The sequence below is a fragment of the Pyxicephalus adspersus genome, chromosome 2 (assembly GCF_032062135.1).
Source record: "Pyxicephalus adspersus chromosome 2, UCB_Pads_2.0, whole genome shotgun sequence".
Classification (NCBI taxonomy): Eukaryota; Metazoa; Chordata; class Amphibia; order Anura; family Pyxicephalidae; genus Pyxicephalus; species Pyxicephalus adspersus.
The window spans coordinates 34,299,101-34,326,608 of NC_092859.1; the positions used below are offsets into that span (position 1 = coordinate 34,299,101).

At 35.9% G+C, this 27,508-nt stretch overlaps 2 protein-coding genes across 2 annotated transcripts in view; one reads left to right on the forward strand and one right to left on the reverse strand.

Moving 5' to 3' along the window:
• The window catches only part of TIGAR (TP53 induced glycolysis regulatory phosphatase), an 11,604-nt gene extending 4,946 nt beyond the window's left edge, over positions 1-6,658 (forward strand). Inside the window, exons 5-6 of the mRNA XM_072400373.1 lie at positions 477-587; positions 2,641-6,658. Coding sequence (XP_072256474.1) covers positions 477-587; positions 2,641-3,090 — 561 coding nt within the window. The 3' untranslated portion in view covers positions 3,091-6,658. The remainder of the gene's footprint in view (positions 1-476; positions 588-2,640) is intronic.
• A 5,802-nt stretch (positions 6,659-12,460) lies between these two features.
• On the reverse strand, positions 12,461-21,106 carry FGF23 (fibroblast growth factor 23). The gene is made up of 3 exons (XM_072400374.1): positions 20,640-21,106; positions 18,673-18,776; positions 12,461-17,937 (listed from the first exon to the last, which is right to left on the reverse strand). Exons 1-3 carry the CDS (start codon positions 20,860-20,862, stop codon positions 17,506-17,508), a joined length of 759 nt encoding a protein of 252 aa, XP_072256475.1. The 5' UTR covers positions 20,863-21,106; the 3' UTR covers positions 12,461-17,505.
• Between the last annotated feature and the right edge of the window lie 6,402 nt (positions 21,107-27,508).

Here is a 27,508-nt window from a genome sequence, read left to right on the forward strand (position 1 = left end):
TCCTATGCTCTCTATTTTCTTCTCTCCTATGCTCTCTATTTTCTTCTCTCCTATGCTCTCTATTTTCTTCTCCCCTATGCTCTCTATTTTCTTCTCTTCTCTCCTATCCTCTCTATTTTCTTCTCTTCTCTTCTCCCCTATGCTCTCTATCCTCTTCTCTCATATGCTCTCTCTTCTCTTCTCCCATATGCTCTCTCTTCCTTCCTATGCTCTCTCCTCTCTTCCCTCCTATGCTCTGTATTCCCTTCTCTCCTATGCTCTCTATTCTCCTATATGCTCTCTCTTTTCTTCTCTCCTATGTTCTCTCTTCTCTCCTATGCTCTCTTCTCTTCTCCCCTATGCTCTCTCTTCTCTCTATTCCTATTCTGGTCTATTCCTCTTTTCTAGTTCTTTCTTTCTCGAAATAAAATATAAAGCCACTCTAAATTCTTTTTTTTAAAGAGGAATAACATGTTATGGATGTTCATCTGTTTCAGAAATATGGTATAGCGGAGGGAAGACCTCTTGGAGAGCTGAAAACTATGGCAAAGCAATCAGGGGAGCAGTGTCCTTCATACACTCCTCCTGGGGGAGAGACCCTGGACCAGGTAACATTCTCACACTGGGAACATTTGCTTGTTTGGTAATACAATAGTAAGCAGCCAATGTAATTTGCACTATTAAACCCACCATTAAAAACATTTTTGTCATTGTTCAAAATTTTTCTAGCTTTTTTACTGATTGTTTAAATTTAGTACTTTAGAGTTGCTGACAAGAACAGATCAGTAGTTCTGATTTTTGTTGCTTCATAATAGTTTTAAGTCAGTGACCTAAAAAGTATTAAAGACAGAGGGTCTGATTTATTAAAGTTCTGGAAAAGAAAGACTATCGTGGGTGATCCAACAAACCTGGAATAGATCTTTAAAAACCATTTACTTTTAGTTGGCATTTGTCCGTTTGCTGGATCACCCAGTGTCACCTATGATAGTCTATCTTCTCCAGTCTTAGAGAGCTTTAACAAATCATGTCCAGAGAATCAGCAAGTCAGCCAGTAGTCTGGGAGCCCAGCCAGGGAGATTTCCTTTAAAGGTTTTAAAGGGAGAACTGTTTGTTTATATCAGCCCAGTGAGATCATCTTTTCATATGGGTTGTGATACAACCATGGTAAATTGTGGGGGTAGTAAGTTACTTTTACTTTTGATACAATGCAGTGATTGATAGTTTAAAATACAAATAAATATCTGCCAGAAATCAAATGAGCTCCTACCTTCCTGTTTGAGCTGACATCGCTGCCTGTACTAAACTGAAATCCCAAGCAGTGTTGTCAGCTCTGCCGGCTTCTCCACTAATGGACTACAAAACACCTTATGGTATGAAAGTATGTATAGAGGGAGGTGTTTTACAGTTAATCAGGTCATGCTATATATGTTGTGTGCATATAGTGCCAAGATTTTTTCTACTTTGCACATTTACACTTTAACGATCCATTTACGTTAATCTATCTCAGTGGCTTGCCATGAAACCTTTCCTAAGCCATTCAGTATTGGTCTTTATAATAGTGTTTCTTATACTTAGTGTATCATTCACAGAACATCATAACCCTTCTTTGATTAGTACATGGGAATAATGCTTCCTCTACCCTTAATGTTTTCTGTAGTACCTTCATTTAGCCTGCAGATGTCAATGTTGCCCTCACAGTTATACGATTTGGAACAAATCTCTCTTTAACAATCTCTTTTTTTTCTGATAAAAATTATCATTTTACATACAATTATAGTGTGAAATTGTTCACTATTGCAAACCTTTATCTCCACCAAAAATGACTTATTTTTTTATCTCCTTAATGAAGCCAAACAAGACCTCACCTTTAAATCCAGACAGAAGATAGCTTTATTTTAAGGAGCAAAGGACCATAATATTTTACTTTTACATGCATATCCAAAAACATGTATTTATGAAGCATAACAGATTTATCACAAAATTCTAAAAGCTTCAGCCCTTGGGATAATATTGAACCTGCCTGTCCCTTCCTGCCTCCATCATATTCCTATTGTCCTGTCAGCCAGCTAATGATCATAATGATGAGCAGGGATTGACCAAAAGGAGCTTGTTGGGGACTAAAGAGAGCCACCAAGCTTTGACCAAAGCTCTGTCATGTTGAAGCTTTGCATGTTGGGAAAAGGAAGGGGTACAGGTATTGCTTGATTTGCCTTGCTTAGCAGCTCATTTGTTTGGGTGAATGAGTCATTTTATTACACCATAGTCCATAGCCGTGACACTAGCTGTCCCTCAAAGGGGCTTACAATCTGTCCCTACCATAGTCATATGTCTTTAAAACAGTCTAGGGTCAATTTCTGAGGGGAAGCCAATGAACCTAACTGCATGTTTTTGGAATGTGGGAGGAAACCGAAGTACCCAGGGGAAACCCACGCAAACATAGGGAGAACCTGCAAACTCCATGCAGATAGTTCCATGCCCGGGATTCGAACCTGGTATCTAGCGCCGCAAAGGCCAGAATGCTTTCATGTTTAGTGGTTTAAAGTATAATGAAAAAAAAGAAAATTAAAAATTTGTATGTGTTTACTTAGTGAGTAGACCACTTTTGAATGTACTGGACTTTTGTGCTCTGAAATGTTTGGTTAAAAAGTATTTCTTTTCCAGGTCAGAGCTCGTGCCAAAGATTTTTTTGAGTTTCTCTGCCAGCTGGTATTGGATGAAGCAAGCACCAGAGACCAGTCAGGACTTGGTGCTTCAGGCAGAGAGAAGATGTTAAATGTAGACCTTTCTCCCTTTGCTAACCAAGACAGTGAGACTCCACCTGACGGCCCTGGTAACAATGACGTCACGCTGGATGCTAATATTCTGTTGGTGAGCCACGGGGCGTACATGAGAAACTGGATCAAGTATTTTGTTGAGGATCTTCATTTTACGTTTCCTCCTGACCTTAAAAAATCACGAGAACTCTCTGTCAGCCCTAACACAGGAATCAGCCACTTTATTATCAGCCTAAAGCCAGGAGAGCGCAGTATACCTAACATCCGCTGCGTCTGTATTAATCGCCACGATCACCTTGCAGATATTAATGCAGATACCAGCCACTATGTTGTATGATCAATATTGATGCCATTTTTCATTTCGGCTGTGTGTCCCTGGGCATGCTGGGAGCTGGACACACGCAGCACGGTCAGGTGTGCTGTGTACTATTCCCTGATGCTTCTATTTAAAATTAAAATGAATAGTGGTTTTCACTAAAATTATTTATTATGTCATTGTGTGCAACATCCTTTTGAGGGCTTTCTTTTTTTAAACTGTAACATGAAATAAGGGTTTTTGGGCCAAGTTTTTAAAAGGGAAAGCAGTCTCCTTCTGCTATCGTTTATCGGTGATAAAAAGTGAACCTGTTATTTGTTCACAGTGATAGTAACTATATTTTGATCCAAATATTCAGTATTCAAGAACATACAATCTATAGTATCTCTTTTATCTCATCCTACAAAACCAGGACCAGGGGCACTTGGTGGGTAGGATGGCTGTGTGCGCCCACCTCTGACTTCAAGAACCACAAGCTTAAATAAATTTGTAGTCCCAGAAACTGGGCAGACACAGAGCTCCTCCTTGGCACAGCCCCTGATAATGTGTGGGCAGCAAGGCACCTCATGGGTGGGTACAGAAACAACGCAGAGTCCCACAAAATACATAGCGGTAGATAAATATTGTCTCCCTCCCTTTTTATAGATTTGCCCTCCAGTACAGTGTATATTGATTGGCTTCCCCTTCATAAGTAAATACATCCAGGCAATGTTCAGATGCACTTGAATGCTGCCTATGACCTGCACAAGTCAGTCATGTCCACATTTTGAGGGGAAATGTTTTAATCAGCAGTTGTAATAAAGGACAGATTTTATGCCCATTTGAAAACTTGTTCCTTGTACTGCACAAATGCTGTTAGTAACCTCCATAAATGATAGCCCAAATGTTTACTTGCACAGCCTTTACAGCATCCTCTGTTGTGCATATAAATCCAGTATTTAAAATAAATAAAATGCTACATATTGTTTATGTATTTATTATTATTATTATTATTATTATTATATCACTCATCTGTTTTACACCCAGCACTTTGGTTTTGCTCCTTTTTTTTATACTTACCAAGGATAATTTCTAGATGAGCCAAATAAACTAACTGTATGTTTTTGGATGTGTTGAGAAACTGGAGAGTCTGGAGGTAACCCTCACCCAACCTGCAAACTTCTTGAAGATAGTGTCTTGGGTTTGGTCCTAGGCTGCAGTATTGCATAGATCAGAGTACCAGCCACTGAGCCATCTATGCCACTCAAACATAATGCTAAACATTTATATATTTCAAAAACTCATAGGGGAAAGTCATATTAGAAATGAAGGCACAACTATTTCCCAATTCACACATGACTTCTTGTCCCTTAATATTGGATGTTATCCCAATATACAGAGAAGGTATATAAATGGAAAAAAAATCTTTTAACCCATCCCTTCTATTGATAGTTCTACCTAGACATCATGAGCTCTTTCCTATAGGTAACTTTTTGTATTTGGTTTTGTAGTCTTTCAATCACCAAGTTCTGGACTGGTTTATATATATTTTTTAATGCTGTTATTTATGTTGACATTTTTCATTCTGTGCATAATGCATTATTTTGTTTAAACAGTACATGTAAATATATTTAAAGGGCTAATATACCTTTATTGTTGATGCGCAGGCAATGACTGTGAAACAAACGTTAATCATATGCGTCTTGTTCGGTTGTATTGAGTTTTAGTTTAGGAGGGTATCGTAATTATTTACAGTATATCCAGGGGTTGCAGTGTAGCAGTCCTTTATTGTAGGAACTACATTAAGTTCCTTTAAACTTGCTTTTCATTTTTAGCTGGTGATTCTACCAGTAACACACATCCCATCCCAGGGTGAATGCACTTGCTTCTTTCTTAGGACTTTCCTGAAATGGACTACAATTACTAAGTTGTAAGCTCTTCGGGGCAGGGTTCTCCCCTCCTGTATCACTGTCTGTATTATTCTGTCATTTGCAATCCCCATTTAAGCACTGCATAATATGTTGGCGCTATATAAATCCTGTTTAATATTAATAATAATAACTACTTTCCCATCAATAATATATAAAGGAAAAGGGGAAAATTGCAGGGAAAGCTGATAATTGCAGTTGCAGGATCCGCAGAAATTTTCTGTATTTTAGCAAATGTTGATTTGAAAAAAATGCAGCCACAACTCTAAGGACAGTTAAGCTGCAGTTTGTTACATTTTTGTTACTAGATTAGGATGCACATTATTTGCGATCAGTATTCAGAGTGATAGCAAGTAAAGCAGTACTAACATGTAAACATCAGATAATTAAACTTGCACTTATTGCTACATCTGCACAGTTGCAGCGGAGGGGTAGTTTAAGAAATAAAGCTTGTCCAATAAATACACATATCATTCAGTGATGCTCTCAATGACTAACTGATATCCAATTAAAGTTTGGCTGGCTGGAGATGTTGGGCCAGTATGTCAGTGTTTAGCCAAACTCATTTTAACGTAAAAAAAACCTATGCTTTGCCAATCACGTGTCTGTAGTGCTAGGTATACAGGTAGTCCCCGTGGTACATACAAGATAGGGACTGTAGGTTTGTTCTTAAGTTGAATTTGTATGTAAGGGGGAACAGGTACATTATTTTAATAAATGCAATTAGGACAGATGTTTGTCTCAACATATTATTAGGCAGAGTGGTGTTAGTTACTGTATAAAATTGTTGTACAAAATTGTTGTACAAACAAAGCTAAAATAAAAACTTTATGGAGACATTCACTAACTACTGCAGTAAGCTGTGCTTTGATATGCAAAAAGAAAAAATTGCAGAGTTTGTCTTAGTCATTAAAGAGTTACAAGATGTTGCAGAAGAGCTCAGTTTCCACTGTTTAGCAAAAGATTTTTTCTGCAAGTCATGTGAACCACCCCCGGTATGTCAGATGTCCTTACCTCGGGGACTACCTGTACTTGACCGGCCAGCAGTTGGTCCCTGTACATTATGCCTATATAGCAATATCACTGTGTATGTACGTCAATCCAAGGGCGATGGTTTCACTAGACAGGAACTGAGGGAAAATCCTAGTTTTTTCCTTGGTGTTCTGTTCATGGTGATGTGTCTGCAAAAGGGGTTTATGGCGATTACTAAAACATGGGTGACCTTTGAACACCAGAAAGGTTGTAATGGAAATATATGGTGGCTAACATTATTTTATTTATTACTGTAAACATGAAATCTGAAGACTGTGCCATGGAAGGAATGCTACTTGTAGGTAGCAAAATTCTTTCTGTAATCCCCTGTGACCACCAGGGCTTCTCTAGCAAGTAGCTGCCACCAGACTAAAAGAAGGAAGCCTTCCACATTATATAGCATCCAAATATAGGATACAATAGTTCTGAACATAATCCAAGGTAATAAAGATATAATATACTGTGACAATATATTGTAGATTAGACTATTTTTGGCTTGAATCAGTCTGGTCCTAAATTTTCTCCAAGATGTATTACTGGATATGATCTGTAGTCTTCTCATTGACAGTTGTTTGAGTTCATTTTACTATATAGCATGTTGTTGTTTTGTAATATATTTAATTTATTACAAATAAAGAACATAAATGATTGATTGGCTCCCATGTATTTTGTTAAATCCCAGTTGCCTGTCAAATGTTGGTTTACCATATATTCTCAAGTATAAACCAAGATTTTTCCCCCGAATTACACTAAAACATCTCTGGATGGCAGTGTCCTCATATAAACTGTATAAAAAATTATTTCTGTTGGAGACACTATTAAAATTTGTTACACGTTTTACACAGTACCATATACTGATGGCTAAAAATAATGCACAAAAGGTCATTTAGGAGCAAATGACCCATCATAGTCGAAAACACAAAAATAGTTTAACATGTAAAAAAGATAAAAAAATAAATAGACTGAGCCCATGTGATGTATTTTTTTTTCATTTATTCCTCTTTTAAATATCACAAAAATTAGATAGCATGAATATATGCATTTAGGGCAAAGAATTACACTGTGTTGTTACAAAAAAGGGTACCTTGGTTTATATTTGAGTATACTATATTTAAATCCACAAACCTACATTTTGATATAGCAGGGAAGAGATAAAGCCTATTCTGTTTTCGGAACAAGAAAAAAGGCAAAAGCTTCAAGTGGAGACACCTGTTCCAGGGGCAGTTGGCTGAGATTTCTCTTATGCCTTTTTTCTTTATGTTGCTTTTCTTGGGCAGGAAGTTTAAACACATTTCCCTTATATGACACAGCAAAGCAGTGCTTTGATTTCTTGTTGTGAAGAACCCAAAGACAATTTTCAAGTCCTTTCTGTATTTCTACATAGAACAACAATTAAATGACCCTGAGCCACCTTTACTAATTTTATCCTTAGTGGTAAGCCCTACAGATTTATTCTGCCATTTTTTGATGTGGACACTGGAAAAGAAAGATTATCATTTTGCTTCTAGATAGAAAAGGTGATGCCTTTTATTTTCTCAGGCTCAGTTTTACATCATTTAGTGGATATGGATAAGAATTCATCAGTTGCTGATCCAATTTGTACTAGCACAAAGAGCTAGCACAAAGATGAGAAGTAATGGTTGCATTGGTTCTTTCCTCTTTATTTATACCTGGTGATCCTGCCAGTAACACCTCTGCCTCACCATAACATAGGTGGGAGGTGATCTGTAAACCACAGAGCTCTAAAGACCGTCAACCTACAAGATTTCTCACAATAAGGGGCAAATAGGAAAAGTAATTGATAGCTTACACTTTAACATAAACCTGTCCTAGGAGTAATGTATTGTCTTCTATTGCCGCACAACTTGCATTCCTAGAGGCAGCCCTCATATTTCTTCACATAAGGTCTTCCTTTTCTTGCAGAAATTTCACATTTGACTAAAATGTACCTTTAGGTCTTATTTAGGCCTTCTTTAAATGGGTTTTAGCCATATCCCATTACCACGGTCTGGGTAATTATGAGATCGGTATTATTAAATCGCTGTTCCTGGCAGTAATTCACAGGAAATATATTTGGTCCGGTGAGGAATGTATGACAGGTTCCTCTTCTGTCAGTTATGCATGAAACATAACACACCACAGGAAATGTGAGCAGAATCACATAGTGGTAAAATAAAATGCCTAAATTAAATCAAGCGGTGACTACACCCATTGCTCCCTTTCTAGAAACTTTAAAGCTAAACTTAGGGCACAAAAATGTCATTTAAATATATTCTCCATAGCCACAAATGATATAAAAGTACTTGTGGACAAATGCCTTTGCAAACCTAAATATTATCATAAAAAAGCAACAGTGACAGCTGTTAGAGGGACTCAGCAGGTATTCCCACTGTAATCTGCAGAAAATCCATTCTCCAAGGGGATGGATACAAGACCAGTCACCCTGCACAAGGAGAGGGGTAGAAGTGACTGGTCTTTATTATAGAAGCTATTGCACAGAGGCAAGTTTTCATTCTGGCTTACAGCACACATTTCTTTTTAATCAAAAAGGTATTGCACTTCTTGGGTACACCACAAGAGGGCAGTTTATACTCACTATAGATATAGAGATTTACTTTTAAAGCTGAACTCCAGGCAAACATCTAAACATACAGATGATGTTTCTCAGCCTTTTCAACCCCTTCCTTAATTACTATAACCAAGGTCACAGTATATTAGCATGATGATCAATGGGAAGAATGCCACCCTTAAAAGATCATTGGTGTCAGTTAAACTGACCTGAGAGGCACCTGTTTAAGGAACCCCTACTAAATTCTGGGTGAATCTTAGATGATAAACAGTGTGCTGGAGGATTTAAAAATGTGTCTATTTCTAAGCTTTATAGATTTAGTATTGCATAGCATTGGGAATTCTTAGACACATAGGTAAATAGTTAGGTTGAAAAAGTCCATCAAGTTCAACCACTAGGGAAATAAACAAGGCAATAAAACCCCTGGTAAAATTTGCTCCATTAGGGAAAAAAATTCCTTCCTGATTCCGTGAGGCAATCAGATGTTCCCTGGATTAACAGTTCCTGGTATTTTTACTTTAAAGCCCTAATACCCAGTTATAATCTGTGCTTCTAGAAATCATCCAGCTTTTTCTTAAAGCAATCTATAGTAGTTGCTGAAACTTCTTCCTGAGATTCCACATTTTCACAGACTTTACAGTAAAGAATCCCTTCCTTATCCTGAGCTTAAACTTCTTTTCCTCCAGACGCAAAGAGTGCCCTCTTGTTCTTTGTAATGATCTCAAAGTGAATAATGGGGAAGAGAGTTCTCTATATGGACTGTTTATATATTTATACAGGGTGATCATACCCCCCTTATATGTCTCTTCTCAAGGGAGAATTGACAATGCCTACTACCCAGGGGAGCTTACCATCTAAAACCATATACAGGTACACTTTAATGTATAACTCCACTCAAAGACTTACATTTGGATGGGGTGATGAAGAATTCAATCCTGTTCCAGCACATTAATGTTACATGTATATATTATTGCCCATTGTTAAAAATAAAGTGTGCACTTGATAAAGGATATGAATTACACATAAAGCTCCCAGAAAATGTTCTGTGTACTCAGGAAAGCGTTGGAGGATTTGGCACATAAAGGTGCCGGAGAAGCACATTGAAATGCATGTTTTTTATGGTACGATTTACCAACAAATGTTTTTGATGTTTTTTTGCTGCACAAGCTTTCCATTCTTTTTGGTGAGAGACATCCCTGATATGGGCACCGCATAAAGAGTGTAATATAACATTAGAGGCAGTTCAGGAGTCAGATGGAGAACATAAAACAAATGTTCTTGGATCGTTCTGTATAAAAGGGTCTAAGTCTCTTGTGATTGCATTCCCTTTGGGAATTACAGGAAAACCAGTGTTAAATAGCAAAATGTGTTTCCAAAGCATAAAACTCAGGGTAAAAACATATAAAGATATATTCTGCACCTGAACGGATTTATGTGTGGAAGACTGCGCCTGATATTATCATTTGAATTGACTGAATTTATTTCAATTTATATTACATTTTTCCTACTTTTTATTGGTTGGAGAAATGTGTGTAAATATTAATAGTACATAATATTACTATCTACGGTAATTAGCACAACAGGGGGTCGGTTATTTATGAAATATAGGGGAGAGCGGAGTAGATTAAAACACAAATAAATTCCACTTATGAAAAAAGTCCTGACTGGCAGGCTTTTTTATTGGCAGGAGATCCTTCAGCTTACCTGGAAGAACTTTTTCATTATTGAATATTCTAAGAAGTGCAAGCTCACATAAACCCCACCTGGATAATGAAGATGGCTAAAGACTTCTAACCAAAAAGAAGGCAAAAAAGGGAAGTCGCAGTCATTGCAGTGCTAGAGGCGGGCACCTTGGGAGGTAAGTCTTCCATAATGTGCCAATATGCTGATCATATGTGTACAGCAAGACAAATCCCTGAGTGCCAGTAGTGGAGTTTACATCCACTTTAGCAGGTTTTAAAAACTGTCCATGACATACTAAAGGTACCACTACTTCCTCTGCCATTACACTCAGACTTTGCTATGAAATGAACTTTGGTTTCCATCATTAGACTAAGGCATAGTGGTGTCATATTTATCTGATAGAGACTTCACTCTACAAAGGCAAACTAGGAAGATCAGCTCAAGGATGAGACCTGAAGACCATAGTTTGGGGAGATCAGAGGCTAAATGCACGGACTCCGGACCATGCATGCATGGGTAGCCGTGTGTCAATCAAAGGGGAAGAAACTTCCCCCAGAGTGACGTCATGATGCCAGAACCCACCCACTCTCCCATTGCAGGTCTGAGCCACAACCCCCCCCCCCCCCCCCAACATGGTTCACGGCTCTGGCCGGTACACCCCCCGGCGGGGTCCTTCACCCGATCCGGCTGGGTGACGTAAATGCTCTACAAATATATAAACAGCCCTCATAAATACCTTATATTTTTGCAAAGAACTGCATATCCTTAATGCATGTGGCTACAATTCTTGCTACCTTCAGAATGTCTTTTTTTTTGTAGCCACCCCAATGTGCAATACAGAGCTGCGGCTACTGGAGTAAAAACACACCTACATGATATTCAGTTCAAGGAAGGGTGGGAAATGGAGTTTTTCTATAGAGAGAACAATACCTTGACACAACTGTGCTGTCTTTTAGTGTTTAGATAGAAATAGTAAAACACAACCAACAGCCTTTACACAGACTGACTGCACTCAAAAAAAGTTAGAACACATTTTTAAATAAATATTACTTATTTATTATTGTTTATGCTTATTGTTTTTTTTATTATTTCATATTGTAAGAACATGTTAACATCTGGCATATGAAGGACCAGGTTTGGACTTTACATTAAATCTAGTGTTTAAATATGTGTAATATGTAATATGCAAAGCCTGGGCCAGCAAAGACAGCAACAATTGATGGGTGCTTAACCTTTGGGCAGAATATTAATAGAAAAAAGCACATGGGTGATTTATCTTTGATGCTGATTATTAGTGTATCCTTTAATATGTTAACAATCACTTGTATTAGTGCCCTGAAGTATGTCAACTTATTGAGTTTATTAACAAATAGGTGATTTTTTTGGGAGGGCTTGTAAGGAAAGAATGAATGCTTATTTGACTCTTTTTTGAGGTCCTAGTTGATCTGCTATCATTGAATTTAGCATTGTCCCTTTTTCTGAATTATAGGTGTATTCATCTAAATGGTTAAAATAGTTGAACTTGCCCATTTTGGTTGAATTAAAAAAAAAAATCCTGCCACTTTTTGACCCCGCACCCAATCCCTAAGGGGATCACACAATCATGAAACTGACCATTTTACCTTAAATTGTAAGTTAGATTTTGATTTGTATAGAAAATAAGTTTGTTTTTGGGTTGTAATTTTGGGCACACAGAAATCAATTGGTAATGTGTATGTGTTATAGCTCTCTTATCGTTTCCTCCTGATAAAGTGGACTGTTTCCACAAAACATGGAAAGGAATGAACAAAGATCAATTAGGAATACCGAGAGATTTATGTATATGATTTTAATGTGTATGTACAACTGATGTGGTATGTTAATCAATAAATGTTTTAATCAATGGAAAAATTGTTTTTCAGCCTTTTAAATTCCCTATTTTTTGAATAAAAAAAAAAAACATATATGGGTGCTAAACTGCAACATTTTCTTGTTTGACTGATTGTTGCTTTCATTGTTTCACATTGTATATCTGAAATTGTTTTATAATATATTTTGATTTTAGATTTTTGACTTTTTTTATCTCCTGAGGAAGAGAAATGTGTCCTCGGAACATTGAATGTTGGGATATGGTTTAAATGATTCTGAGTCATTTTATATAGTGCTTTCTAGAAACATAGATTTTTTAATTACTTACTTAATAAAAAGAGACATCACGCAATTGAGAGTGTGAAGATACTATATTTATTTGCATAGAATCAAAGCATCATTTGTGGAATACAACATAAATATCTATAAATACATCTAGGATTTGTCTTCCCCGCAATACTACAAAATAAATAAATAAATAAGCAACCCTTCCCAAAAAAGAGCAAAATTCTTCTAAAGGCTGCAAGACACCCGGCACATATTTCCACATTTTGACCCTGAAAATTTCAGGGCCGTGTCCAAAAGGCAGAGCTTATCTGTAAAAGTGTTAAAGCTTATAGACTCTAAATTGCATACAGTGAAAATGACGATCCGTGCAAATGGGATAACAACATTTTTATAGTGCCAGCTTAGTTGTGCACTGCGTATCCCCCAAAATGTCAAAAAATGCATTAAAGTAACTTAAAAGGGTTGTATAGGCAGAATAATATAGAGCTTTCAATGGACTTTTAAGGTTTAATATACCTGCCAATATATATATTATTATTTTTTTTATTAAACAGGATTTATAACAGGATTTATATATATATATATATATATATATATATTTATATATATTTATTGTTTTTTTACATTGGTCTAAAGTCTTCTCTATTAGGCTCTCACGTACTATCCAATAATATATTTATAATTATAAGAGAGAAGGGAAAGGCTTGGAAAGCCTAAAGAGTGTGAGAGGCATGGAGAGCTGCTAACTCATAGTGACCTAAATTAAGATCAGCATACATGCAAATAGTTCATTGTGTATTTGTTTCTCATAGAACTCACTTCAGCAGACTGCAGTGTTCAGCATTATTGAAAGGCCCATGAAAATACAAAAAAAGTTTTTGTTTTTTCCTGGTCATTTGTATACACCCTGTTTAATCTGTTCTCAGACCTATTGCCAGATAAAATCCAAATTATAAGCCCAGCCTGTTACAACACCTTTTCTAATAAAAAAAAAAATGGAAAAAAACATGTACATTGGCCACAAGCTAATAAAAATATTCTTAATATAACAAAGTAAGGCATCTGGGCACCAGTTTAACCCACAAACATTAACAAATAATACAGATGTTAAAAACAGTTACATATATTATATAATAGTGCAAAGTGGTGATAATATGTTAAAAGATTTCAATTTGCAATCAATATTAGAAGCCCTTGGTGCTCCACAAAAAAAAAGAGTTCACTCAAACAAAGCACTGACATGTCTGCTCATTCAGTTTAGATATATTAATAAACATAAAAAAAAGTTGTATGTAAAATGTTCCTTCAAAAAAATCTGTAGCTTTAAGTTGTGTCACCTCTTGAAAAAGGTGCCTGGTATTCTATTACAACAGGGGTCGGTAAACTCCGGCATTTAAGCCAGATACAGCCTAGTGGGTAGTTCGTTCCGGCAGAGCTCCAGAGCCGTCCCCTTGCAGTTGCTCCCCTATTTACCGTGGCTGGCGTTGATACTTCCGCCGCCGCGGTAAATAGGGAAAGCTTCCTAAAGGTAAATCCCTCTCCTCCGCAATGCATACGGAGAGAGAGGGATTTCACTTTAGGGGGTGTTCCCTGGTGGTGGGCATAGCCATTGGGGCTGGTGTGCTCCCGCCCACCCCATAAATGGCCTAGTGGCCAAAAAACTTTTCCAACCCTGTATTACAACCTCAGTTGTAAACCCTTTTTACTGTTTTGTGAATGGTTGACAAGTATTATAGTAGTGTCAAGTATGATAAAGTTTCTTAGGAGATAACATGCATTGAGGTTTGCGAAATAGAGAATAGATTATTAGAGGTGTTGTTTAGGTCAATTTGCCAGGTTTAATTTATAGGCTTTACAGATTGCAAAAAACCCAGTTGTCATTCTCTGCTGCGGGTGAGACAATTGAAATTTGGTCACACTATAAGACATACACATTTAACCCTCACATATTAAAGAGGCATTTGCACAGCACATGTGGTATTGTGCACATAACACATGAGCGTTGCACATTTTACCTGCACAGCACGGCAATACATTGGCAGAATGATTTGTACTGCAATATTCTTTCTTCCTTTTTTGTTTTTTTTTTTTGTTTTTTTTTATAACTTGCAGCATGTTTCCATGCAGTACAGAATGTCAGAATGTGCTTAACAAAAATGCAACATAGCCTATTGCAGCTTCGCTGTTGTAGTAGCTGAAACACACAGCATTGCCATCTGGTGCACTATAGTCTATGTAGTTTTTACTGTATATGTGCATTGAGGTGCAATTAGAAATGAATGACAATGCAACAAAATACAGCACAATACAATATGTACATTGGTAACAAGCTGTAAATCGGGTTTCATTGTCATTGCATGCACTATAGTGTGACCAAGCCATGAAGACAGCATTTGGTTGTTAGTCTACATTGGATGTTATTGACAGGTCTGGGTATAATAGCCAATTAGCACCTCTGCAAATATTTCACAATTACCCTTACCTTTATGGCATTACAGTTTGAAATGTTTTTATCATTCAGCAAAAATGTATTTACAGTTTAGCTTTTCATCTTCATCTGGCATTATCATTCATCCCATATTACATCCCTAAACTCACAGATAAATATTAAATAAATAGACTATTTGAGCTAGCAACAAAGAACACTCTGGTCCTTTATATTAATCTAGTGCAACGTTCCAAAGTGACATCAACCCCATACCAGCCAAGGGGGGGCATGAAGGCCGATGTCTAAAAATTTGGATCCTATATAAAGGTGTCTGAAGAGAGCAATTCTGGTCCCCCAAGGTGATCAATCATATCATTTGTCTGTTTTCTGTTTAGACACTTTTATGCATAAGATTCTTTTAGTGGATCAGGCTGAGTCAAAGGGCTATATATATAAAACAGGGAATCTAATATTCCCTTAATCAATTACTGTCATTGAAACATATTGACCTGGCAGCCATATAGAGATATCTGAAGAAATTTCTGATTCCCTGTTTTATAGGTAGAGCCCAAAAAAGAACATCTATCTATATGTATATATATATATATATATATATATATATATGTATAGTATATATATTTGTTCATTGCAACATTTATCCATTAAAAACCGATTCAACATAAATATGTAAAATTGTATGTATATTGTGGATTTGTGTACTGTTGTAAAATATTTTATAGCCTGTGTTGATTTTGCACTGTACATGTATTAAATCTTGAAAAAATGTTATGTATCTTGACTGTTTTAAGATACAGGCCAACACTGCCCTGTATACGCCAATACGCTGTTCAGTGTATGTATAGCAAATTTTTTTTTTTTGGTCTTCTTTTTTTTTCTTCTTAGTTTTTATTAATCAAACCAGTCATCGCATCCCTATGGAGTGATTTCTGTAACATCCTGTCCTAGAAAAGTCACCAGACAAGAGTCCCCACTGGAAGATTAACTCTTCCTTCTTGTTCTGGTAACAACTCAGGACACAGACCAAAAAAACCAAAAAACTGGGGTCCTAACGTTAGGTAAAAAAAAGTTCTGGCTATTCATACACCATAAAGGAAATCTGTAAGGAGAGAAGTATAGTGGCTGCCATTTTTAAGTTTCTTCTGAAAATACTAGATACCTTTAATACTTTCTGGGTCACTGCAGTGCAAATTTAGATGTTCTGATCTACATAAAAGTTTTGGGTCAGAAGCTCAGAAAGTCCTAAAGCTGGGGTCAGAATGACCACCAGGCAACTAACATTTTCAGGTGAGGTCAACAAGGACAGCCTGTAAATTTTTTTCAGCACGTTGACATATTAACAAATGAAAGCAAAGGTACCCCAATAGTTCAGGCACAACACTTTACATATTAGTAAATCCAAAGACTAACAATTATTCAGAGGATGTGGATGGGTGGAGTTAGGTCCAAATTCAATTCAGATTTTTTAGGCTGTCTAAATCCTGTTATTTTGGGGGAGGGGGTGAAAGGTGGACAGTTCTATCACAACATACAATACACTTGAGACTGCTCTTTCATCGTAATCTACACTACTCCTGATGAAGGGAGTATGTTATAACCGAAATGTGTTTTATTATCCTATTGGACTATCATGATGACCAAGCAACAGAACTGCCAAATAAAAAGGGAAAAAAGAATAAGCTACCGACTCCAAATACCTAGAAGTAACAGATTTTTCCCTCTATTATCACTGCCTAAATGTAGACTTGAAAAGTTATTAAACTATTATGTGTCTTTGCCTTGTATAGTAAAATGTCAGAATTTCTTTAAAGCAGAACTGTTAGTATATCTTTGCTTTCATTTGTATAGGTACAATTTTTTTTAATCATTATATTTTTCAGTGTGCCTTATACATAAAATTCAGACAGTATACTTCTCAGCTTCTTTGTGGAATTGAAAAATTATACAAAATGCTTCCTTTGTTATAAACTACAATGAAGAGACAGTTTTTTGTCGTGTCAAAGTTTTAGACATGACTAAGTCTTGTATTTTACCCATAAGGCACATAAAGTCAGAATGACCTTCAATACTTGTAACCTGTTGGGGACAGGGACCCTGTCACTGAACCAAGTTTAGGCTTTGAAGAAGGGGCCATTCCTTAACTCATGTGCTAGATTTGGAGTTGTTAGCTAATCCTTTTAACCACAGTCCTGTGGCACTTGAATTAGGGAAAGGCTTCTTCAATCAGAGCCAAAACACAATAGTGTTTAATTCCATGACAGAACCTTGCTATAGTACCTAATTTAAGTATTGAGTAAAGTGACCCAGTCAATAGGTGACAATTTGCAGGCTAAATATGTCATGTGTAAAAGGTTTAAAAATTCTCTTCAATTTCCAACACTTCTGTCTGCCTATGCTAATCAAGACCTGGATCATTCAGGTTCTCCTATGATAGTCTACCTTCACCAGTCACGGAGAGCTTTAATAAATCAGGGCTACTGTTTGGAGTTGAAGAGAACTTCAGAACTATTTACATTTACAAATGGGGAAACTACTTGACAGCATAATGGATAACTACTTTCATATATTGTAATGACATATTTAGCATGCAAAGTGTAACTTCATGGCTGGATCACTTTAAGCTCTTGTCTGTTTAGAACTAGTTAGTTGCACTGGAAAAGATGTTACTTTTTGTAGTAGGGCTGACGTGGGTGCTCTTTTCTAGGGTTAATTACGCCTAATGGGTCATCAGGGTCCACCTTTTGGTTATTATGTCTTACTGGCTCTTGGTTATAATACGGTATCACGTCTTGTGCATTCTTGGGTGTTGGGTAATTCAGGGTTGTCTTCTTTTCCCGACCAATGTTGAAGGGGTCAGGAAAGAGGTCAGTGCTTCTTGTGTGTCGGACGGGTTCTGGAGTGATAAATCGGGTGATGGGGATCTTGTTCTCCATGGATAAAAACTGAGAATAAGGTGGTAAGTCCATTCCTGGGCGGAAGAATTGTTTTGGCTTTCTGAGGCTCAGCAAATAGTTATGTGTTGGGGAATGGTAGACATCATGACGATTTTCCAAAGTTTCGTGCTTGAATACACAGTCATCATAGCTAAAGTAATGCTGAAAAACACATAATTTATTATTAACCCCTGTCCTATCAAGACATCCCTATTGAATTAAAAAAACCCTACAAAGTGTACACATAGATTCAGAAGGTGGTAATCCCTGACATTAAAGAAAAGATTAAGGATACTGTGCTAGAAAAGCATATATGTGGATTAGGTTGGCTGCCAATAATGTGTGACTGGTCATCCAGCACCCTCAACAGCAGCTGCTGCCGATGGGGAAGGGTGCATGTAAGTGAAGTTCTGCCTCTTTGTTCTGCTCACAGCTGTCTTTTAAATTCAGATGGAAAGAAATGCTGTTCTAAATAATCATCAAGCAATATGATTGGCAGGAAAAGAAGGAAGGCGAAGCAATGTAATTGGACCCTTTTTTTATACTTTTCTGGAAAAGAAACTTTAATTATAACTTGAAAATGTCTATATTTTAATTTGCTGCAATGCTAGAACCTGATCAATAGCTAATTGGTGACTGTGTGGATAATATACCCTTCACAAAGGTATGGCAGATCCATAAAGGTTTTATTGGCTGGACTAATTTTGTGGGCCGAAGCTACCTACAATGCTTATTGTTTCCAGATTTTACAGAAACTGTCCATGGTGCTGTAACAATGCTTACATGTGAAATATATGTACTTCTTTGAAATAAAGACAGTTAAAAATCTCTGTATATTTAGTACATACATGTAGTACATTACACGTTATAGTATACAAGTATTGCTTTAATACTTACTGATCCAAAAACATTGCCAAATCTGTCCATACATAAGTAGCGCCCACTTTTGACTCCCGTAATGATAACTTTACCGGCAGACTCTGATTTAATCATTAGTGCACCTAATGAATAAAAGATATAGATGCAAGCTTCAAATATTTTAAAGCACAAATTGCATTTTTATATTCCCTATATATAATCAGTTTCCTTTTTATGTATTTCTAACATTTCATTACATCCACATTCCTTGGAAATAAAACAGTGCTATTAGTATTTTGATAACAAAGTAATGATATATAGCCATGTTTCTAGCCTCTAGAAAATTAAAATTAAAATTTCAAATCTCCATTTTTATTTTCCATGGTTTATTTTCTTTCTCTTACTATAGAAGAAGCAAACTCTTTTAGAAAATCAACCCCAATGACTTATTCAGCATCATTTATTTTTTTTACAATCTATTCAACTGGGCAGAGTGGTCTAAATCAGCCTTTCTCAAACTTTATTATCAAAATCCTTAAAATAAATTTCAGGTCTTAGAGAACCCCTGACAATAATAATATTATCCAAAGCATACAGTAAATTAGTATAGTTGTCATTGGGAAGAATGCCTCTTACACTGCCAGCCAGTGGGAAGAATGCCATTCTTACAGATAGCCAAAAAATAATTGATGTTAGTGGTAACTGACCTAAGAGGAACAAATTGCTGATTGTTCAATGAACCCCTAGTTACCTTCCTAGGGTTCCACAAAAACCTGGATGAGAAACAATGATCTGTATTATACACATACTTTCCAGTTATATATCCATTGTACTCAACAGAAACATTTTGTATATTTATTCATTTTTATTTTTCTTAAAATATCAACTTTGGGGTTCATTTATTAAAGGAATTCATTTTTTCCTTTACCTCTTTAAAATTTAAAAATATAAATAAATGTTCTATTGCACTTGATTGAGTTATTGCAGTGAATACAGCTACAATTAACTATTAATTAAGTGGACCCAAATAAGACCAAGGAGGTATGATCAGTGGCTGTCACCTTTGCAGCAATGGGTCAAAGTAAGAATCTGAGCCAGGACACCACTGGCTAGGAGTTTGCATGTTCTCCCTTTGTTCATGTGGATGTCTTCCTAAAATCATATACTTAGGCTAATTAGCTTCCTCCTCCCTGCTGATCTTACTGCATAGAAAATTCAGCAGCTTGGGTTGGTGGGCTACTGGGCATACAATGGATGTGTAACAGTAATAAAACTAAATGAATAAAGAATTTCTCAAATAACAGATACTGAATACAATTTATATAATTCTGGACTAAACTAATCTGCTTTAGAATGTTTTCTTTTAAATTGCCTGGTTACTTCTTTAACGGTTTGCATTAGAATTGCAAACATGATATGTTACCAGCCATGTCTTTAATGTTGTATTAAATAGCAGCTATAACTCGAAAAAAAACATGAGTGGCCCAGCCTGGGCTCCTTCGGAAAAAACTGTCATTGCCTGGCTGTCTTGAGCTTTAGCAGTTCAAAGACACAAAGAAGCAAACATGCAGGAAAAGAAAGTCAAAGAAAAGTATAAAATAAAAGACAAAATAAAGACAAAATATAAAACATAGGAAAAGTGATACAGTGCCAGTGAATATGCAGAAAATTCTTGCCAGGTAAAGTAAAAAAAAAAAATAAATAAATAAAATTTGCATATAATTGATGGATAAAGTCAGCAAAGCTTCACTTTAAACTTTGTGAAAATTCTTTTGGCAGGTGACAAATTATTTTAGTAAATTAAGCGAAAATTCAATAAAACCCAGTTATAAAAGACAGGGAACAAGAATTTTCATTAAAAGAGATCTGCAATGGCAGCCTACATTTTTTTTCTCGTGACTGGACTTCTTAAAATTCTTTGGATTCTCTCTTGTGAAAAATTATTTAAAAAAAACACACACATAATTTGTTCTATGGCTAACACATTTTTGTCATGTCTTACTCACTGTAAATGGTTTGATGTGGGGATCCATCAATTCGCCCATCGTGATTGATCTGCAGGTGGAAACTGTTCCATTCTGTGGCTGTGTACAGGTGCATCAGTCTGTCTGGATTCCCCCATCCAGAACTAATTACTGGAGAGGAATTGGGAAAGGCAAGGCTGACCTTTAGACCAAACAGGGCAAATATGAAAAGCCCCAGCCTACTGCCTGACCTGGTGCTGGACATGCCTCTTTTTTTCTTGCTTGGGGAGATGTCAAAATCTGATCTGTCTTCTGTCCTCTTGCTCTGGGATTCAGATGCTTCCCAACTTTTTTGCACTATATATAAAGCCTAACAACTCAGTGACATCACACAGGAAAAGCTTATTAAGAACATCCTTTTTCTGTCGTAACAGCAGAAATTTTAGAGAGCCCTGAGACATAAAATACTTAAGGAAAAGAAATTCACGTGTGTGCCCTTGAGAAAAGAATTAAATGTTATGTTTTAACTTTTATATAATATTAACATTTGCCAATTTATTATATAAAATATTATATTTAGTTATGTTATTACTAAATAATTATCTCTTCATAATTTTTTTAATATAATATATCTAATGTTTATAAAAGTGGTGTTAATTTATGCGAAAATAGTGTATTTATTTTAGTATTGCTTATATATACAAAAATATATCAATATAAGATATACCAATTTCTATATATTATGATAGACAAAACACATTTCAAATGATATCTGCTTTTATTATAAAATTATTATTATCAAATACAGTTTTTTAAAAAAGTTACATAGGTATTTAATACATTTTATATGTGAGTTTGTTTGTTTATGAGTACATAGAATAATTTTTTGCATTGCTTTTAATATATATTATATTCAGCAGGGATTCAGCATTTTTAATATATTGTGTATATTATATAGTGGTATGAAAAATATATTACTGTGAACTGTGTAACAATTTTTGTTTTACCAAATTATTTTGAGATAGTGGAACTTAACATCTTCTTTACTTTGCCTATTAGTGTTCATTTTTTCAATTTCTTTCTCTTCTATTATTTTCCATTTATTTAAAACTTTTTTTGTAAAAGAGCATCCAGTTCAAACATGAATTCAATTTACAGAATAGGCAAATGCTTCCAGTTTTATTTTTAACATCTAGAGGGCAGTCACCTAACAGAAAATAAATCCTTCCAAAGATTATCCATTGTAAAGCGCAAGATTACAGTGCGGTCTATGATCTTATTTCCAAGTACCAATTCTTTAACTTTCTATGAACTGGTAGAAATAATACCAGTTTATAAAATGTGTTACTTTAAAATATTTATTCTAGCAATGCTTAAGCAACCAGTGGTAGGGAAAAAAACACATTGCAGCTACAATTTTCTAACTGCATTAAAAACAATTTAATAAATGTAAGATTTTTAAAAGATTTTTTTCATTTAAATAATAGCTGTACTGGTTAAAGTGTAAAGAACAAAAGTAGTAGCTGCAAATTCATATAGCTATTTTTTGATGTGTAAATGATTGACCGGACCTAGAAGTAATTTTTACAAACAAGTAAAGATGATCCATAAAAAGTAAAAAAAAATCTTTACTTTGAGATGCAGGTCTGGTAGTTGACCTTACCCTCTTCATCAAGTTTTATACCATGCTGGCTTTTGGCCTAAGCTGGCCTGGCCAGTAGCTATAGTAAACTCACCCGTAATTCCTTCTTTAGCCTTTAAGGACAACATACAAATTTAAAGGGAGCAGTTTTGTTGTCTCAAAAGATTAAGTGCCTTTTTAAATTATAATTATGTATTTTTTGGGTCTATTTAAAGATGATAAAGTGATTTACCCTACCTACGTCCCTAAAACTAAGGTGACCATTTATGTTTCCATTCAACTATCTAAATACCGCACAGTCCTTCGATCTATACTCCCCTAAAGAAGCCCAGTGAGGCGAAACGCGTTGGGATTTACATAAGACTTGCGTGGTAATTTGTTTAAAAATAGCTGGAACCACTGTGTCTAGTATATATGCTCCAGTCTGGTGACAATTGAACTAGACTGGATATATGCCAAATGAGCTATGTACTAAATTTTATTACTTTTTTACTATTATGTAATAAACCAACAATGTACCAATGCATAATTATTTTTTTCCCCAATAATCTTGGAGCTTGAAACTTTCTTTTCTATAGTTAAGAAACAGTAGTCTTTCCTAAGATTTCTATATGGGCCCTAATATTACCTTCATCAGCTTTCTTTTCAGTTGCCTTGATTCAGTTTTGTTACTACAAATCCAACTTTTCTTAACTTTGAGGCATATACTACACTCCTGTCTAAGGAGAGTGTCTCAGCAGAAAGTAGGCAGAAGGATGGGTCTAAGCCCATAGTAGCAAACTGCAAGTCATTTTAAAGGTAACACAGAAGAGGGTTTTCTGGCTTTTCGTAGTTCCTACTTCTAAATAGGCTGTCAAGTTCTATTTAAGATAACCCCTGCCATGAGATAACAAGAATGACCATTTATTGTTTGAGCAGAAGACAACTGAAATGTTATAATCAATCTGTGACCTTTGCAAAACACATTTGTGACCTACTGATTTAAGAAAAATTATCATTCAGTCACTTGAAATTTTTTAAAGCCATTCATATTTGTTTTCTGTGAGATTAGACCAACACTTTGGACACCTGTACAATAAAGATTTGTCTCATAATACTCTGATTTAGTAGGTAGACTTAAAATCACAAATCACCCCAATATAAATTTTCAACAATCATAACAGCGACACCAAAGAAACAGATAATAAAGAGAACATCAAAGTAGACAAAGTTACTTACTGTTTAATCCAGTCTGTTCCGGATGTCAGTTATTTTCAAGTACTCTTTTACATTTGCCAATAATTATGCAATATTTTCCCAAATTCAGCCAATATTCAGTTGTTAATAAACATTTGTAATAGCTAAATCTAAATAAAAACGAATAATATACTCCATTATAAAACTCTGCTAATAATTTTGCATTTGCTTAAACCTCAAGCTTGACACTTTTTACCTATTACCATATAAAGTTGTATGATGTTACTCTGATTACTGATCAACTAAATTGAAAAAAAAAGAAAAGAAACATCAGAGACTGAAAAGTTGAATAAACTTTGCTTATCTTTTGTGTGTGCAACGTGTTCTGCTCATGACATTAATTCTTGGTTTACGAGCAAAGATGCACGCACACACTGGAGGTGATGTATAGAATCTATGCGTTGCAAAATGCACAGACTGTTTTGAGATGTAGTACAACTATGTCAATCCTCATGATAAGCAAAGTGTGGTAAAAAACACTTCAAACAAATATATACCTATGGGTCAGGTCAATGTGTAGGCATGTTGTCTATCGTCTAGACCTTGAACTTTTACATCTATTCCAATCATTGTCATGTTTCTTTGACTACAATGTCACAACATCTTCCCGCTTTCTATCCACATGGTCCACAGGATAACTGCACATACATATGGCACTGACAGGCAAATCTAAAAATACTGGCATTTTAGTTTTTGTATTTCGATTTTTTATTGGGTTGTCCATAAATTTTTTATTCATGGACAAGAATTTTCAAACAAATACTTGTATTCAATAAGTGATCAAACAAACATCCGTGACAGTACAGGGGAAACCAAGAGGTATTTTAGTTTTCATGTTTTTTTTCAGGTGGAATCACATGGTGGGTTTTCACAGCACTTGGATACTTGAGTGGTGAATACCTACTATGAAACAATTGATTTTGTTGATGGTTCACCATTAAAGAAAATAAATAAATTGTTCCAGCCCAGCTGTGCATGACAGTTTGACTCCATTAAGGATTTTTTGTTCATTGGATTCTGATATACAAGAACCCAAACTGTACATAAACCCTTTTGGTCACCATACTCCTCAGGATTTTATCCTTATGTTTGTTTTCTTTCTCCTCCTTTCCTTACTCTTTTTATTTCAAACTATTTTTATTGAGGTTAAACAGTAGTAAACATGAATACTTACAATTCTGAACATAATGTAGAAACAGTGTTTTAGGCTTACAAACAAAAATTTGAGGTACCATACATATTGTAACAAAGAAGAAAGCCACAAAAATGACAAGAGAAAATCAAATACATTACTTATCAATCTCACTTTTCAACTAGAGAAAACTGGACGCAAGGAATCTTTTATATGTTTATAGGAGGGTCATTTACCATTACTCTTTCAAGAAACCATGTGGTGTGGCAAAAACAGTTGTATAACTTTGTCTTGTTGGGAGTATTAGGTGTGGCAATGAAGCTCTCCCATGTTTCCAAAACAAGGTTGAGTCTTTGATTCTTTATGTAAGGCAGTCTCTGTCCATTCCATTCTAAATAACACTTGTAATTTAGCTAGAAAGAGACGCATCGTTGGAGGGGCGGAGTCCAACCAACAATGTAAAATGGTTTTCTTAGTTGAAAGTAGCTGAAAGCTAATTACTCGCCTTACTCCCCTAGCAAACCAAACACCCGAAACATCTACTATCCCAAATCTGCCCATTCAGGAGTGAAGGGCATATAGTTCAGCAAATTCCTATGAATATAGTTAACCAATTGATACCAGAAATGCTTAATAATAGGGCACTCCCATAAGTTGTGGTAAAGAGTTGCCGCATGGGCCCCACACCTAAAACATATATCCCTGTCTGAGAGCCCCATATAATGGGCTCTCTTAGGGGAAATATAGTTTTTATGAAAAAGGCGAAAAAAAATTTCTCAGTACTGGACACTTTAGCAGTAAAGTAGTCCACGTTAGTTCTTAAAACATAGTATTGTTTGGAAATAGCTTTGAAGGAAGCAGGGTGGGTTAATAGCATACTATTCAAGGGGTTATGCCAGTCTTGTGGAGCCAATGCTCTGGCTATCCTTGAGGCGAACATCCTTACTTGAATCAGCAAAAAAATACTATTTGCCATAAAGGGGAATCTCCTTTTCAATTCTGTGAAGGAGTAAGCCTTATGGCTTCTAGATCAATTAGCATACCAGAGGTGAGACCCTTGTTAGCCCAATTAACTAGCAATGGAGAGGAAAACCCAGAGGTAAATTCACCATTGCCTGAAAGTGGAAGATACAGGGAAGTGTAAGCATTAGGGTTTTTTTTAATGCAAAAAATACCAATAAAAAAAGAAAATATTGGGGGGTTATTTTGGATCTCCTCAGGCAACAGTTCATTGTGGGTATGTAGAATGGCTGGGGGGTTCAGTGAGAAATCTACTTGTAGATTTGTATAAAAGGAAGTTTCATGTATCCAGTCCTTCAATATGCGTATTAGCGCAGCTTGGTTGTATAGAGCCCCATCTGGCAAGTTTAGCCCACCATTCTTCATGGTTTGTTGTACAATCATGTGACTAGCCACGGTATGTTTACTGCCCCAAATAATTGATTTAAACAAAAAATTTATTTGTTTTAAATCTGAAATAGAAATAACCTGGGAAAGGTAATCATTTTAATTAACGCCACTCTACCCATAAAAGAAAGTGTGAGGGAAGTCCATGATTTAAAATCTCTTTTCATCGATCAAATGACTTGCACAAAGTTCAAATTATAGATTTTCACTGGGTTTTTAGAAATCAGCACCCCTAGATTTTGAGAAACAGGAAAAGAGCCATAGACTTATCAAAATTTTTGATGTATCCAGATATTTTTTGAAATGCCTGAAAAGTAGTCATTATAAAAAAAAGAGAGTCCTTTTAATTTCTGTAGAGCCAAATTTTATTCCAGAGAACCTGTGGTCTTCCTCTAATAGACGTAGTAATGGGTCCAACGCAAGGTTCAATAATATTGGAGACAGGGGGCAACCCTGTCACATTCCACTATGTATAATTATGGGCTATGAAAGTTGATTATTTACTATAAGATGCCTGGTGGGGGTGATAGTACAAAAATTTTGTGTATGTTTGAAACTGGGTGCCAAATTGCCTATGTTCAAGCAAAGAATACAAATAGGGCCAAAGTATCTTGTTAAACGCTTTTTCAGTGTCAAGACTTAGGAGCACATGATTCTTACTATATGGAAGCATAGTTGCAGCTATGGTCGTCCTTATCCCTATTGTGATATGTGGATTTCTAAGGAATCCCAGTTGATGATTGGTTAACGGAGTTGGCAGCATTGATTGTAACCAACTAGCCATAATTTATGCCATCACTTTGTAATTTGTGTTAAGTAGAGCAATTGGTCTATAGGAAGCGGTACCCTAAATGGCTTAGGTATTAAAGAGGTGTTGGCTTGGGTTCAACTTTGAAAGGAGATTTGATTTTCTAGAATGCTATTGTAAATTTCCAGCAATAAGCGAAAAATATATGTTTTCAATGGGACTCTGGGTTTTAATTAGTGGAAAAGATTTAATACCCTTGCAACCTCCTCAATCTGTATCACGGCATTTAACTGCTCTTGCTGGGACATTCATAGAGTTGGTAAATCTGCCTTCTGCAGAAAAGCTGCTATATCAGCTTCCTTTGGGGAATGTGCACAATAAATTTGTGTGTAGTTGTTTTATGAAGAATTTCTGCCTGTTTAAAGCATTTGGAGCCAGAGGCATTTCGTAAAGTATGGATAGAGAGTTTGGGTTTTTGTGGAAATAGGAATGTGGCCAGAAGGGAGCCCGTATTATTTCCCCAACGGTAGAATTTATATTTGGTATTTTGGGCTTTAAGTAAAGCGTTTGTAAATGATTGTCTAAGACCACCACAGCTTGCAACCAGGCTTGTCTAGTAGTATCTGTGGAATTAGACACATGTTCACAGTGTGCTGCCACAACATTGTCATAGAGTGATTTAGGAACTTCTTGTAAGTTTATATATCACCTTAGCTGTTCCTACACACAGGGTACAATTCTTAAAC

What these genes read in the sequence shown, in the direction of transcription:
- FGF23 (XM_072400374.1), bottom strand. Translation starts at nt 20,862, where the DNA reads ATGTCCAGCACCAGGTCAGGCAGTAGGCTGGGGCTTTTCATATTTGCC. An exon ending in CCCACATCAAACCATTTACA is followed by an intron (nt 18,777 to 20,639) that starts GTGAGTAAGACA and finishes TTTATTCATTAG; the next exon opens with GTGCACTAATGATTAAATCA. An exon ending in TTGGCAATGTTTTTGGATCA is followed by an intron (nt 17,938 to 18,672) that starts GTAAGTATTAAA and finishes TGTGTTTTTCAG; the next exon opens with CATTACTTTAGCTATGATGA.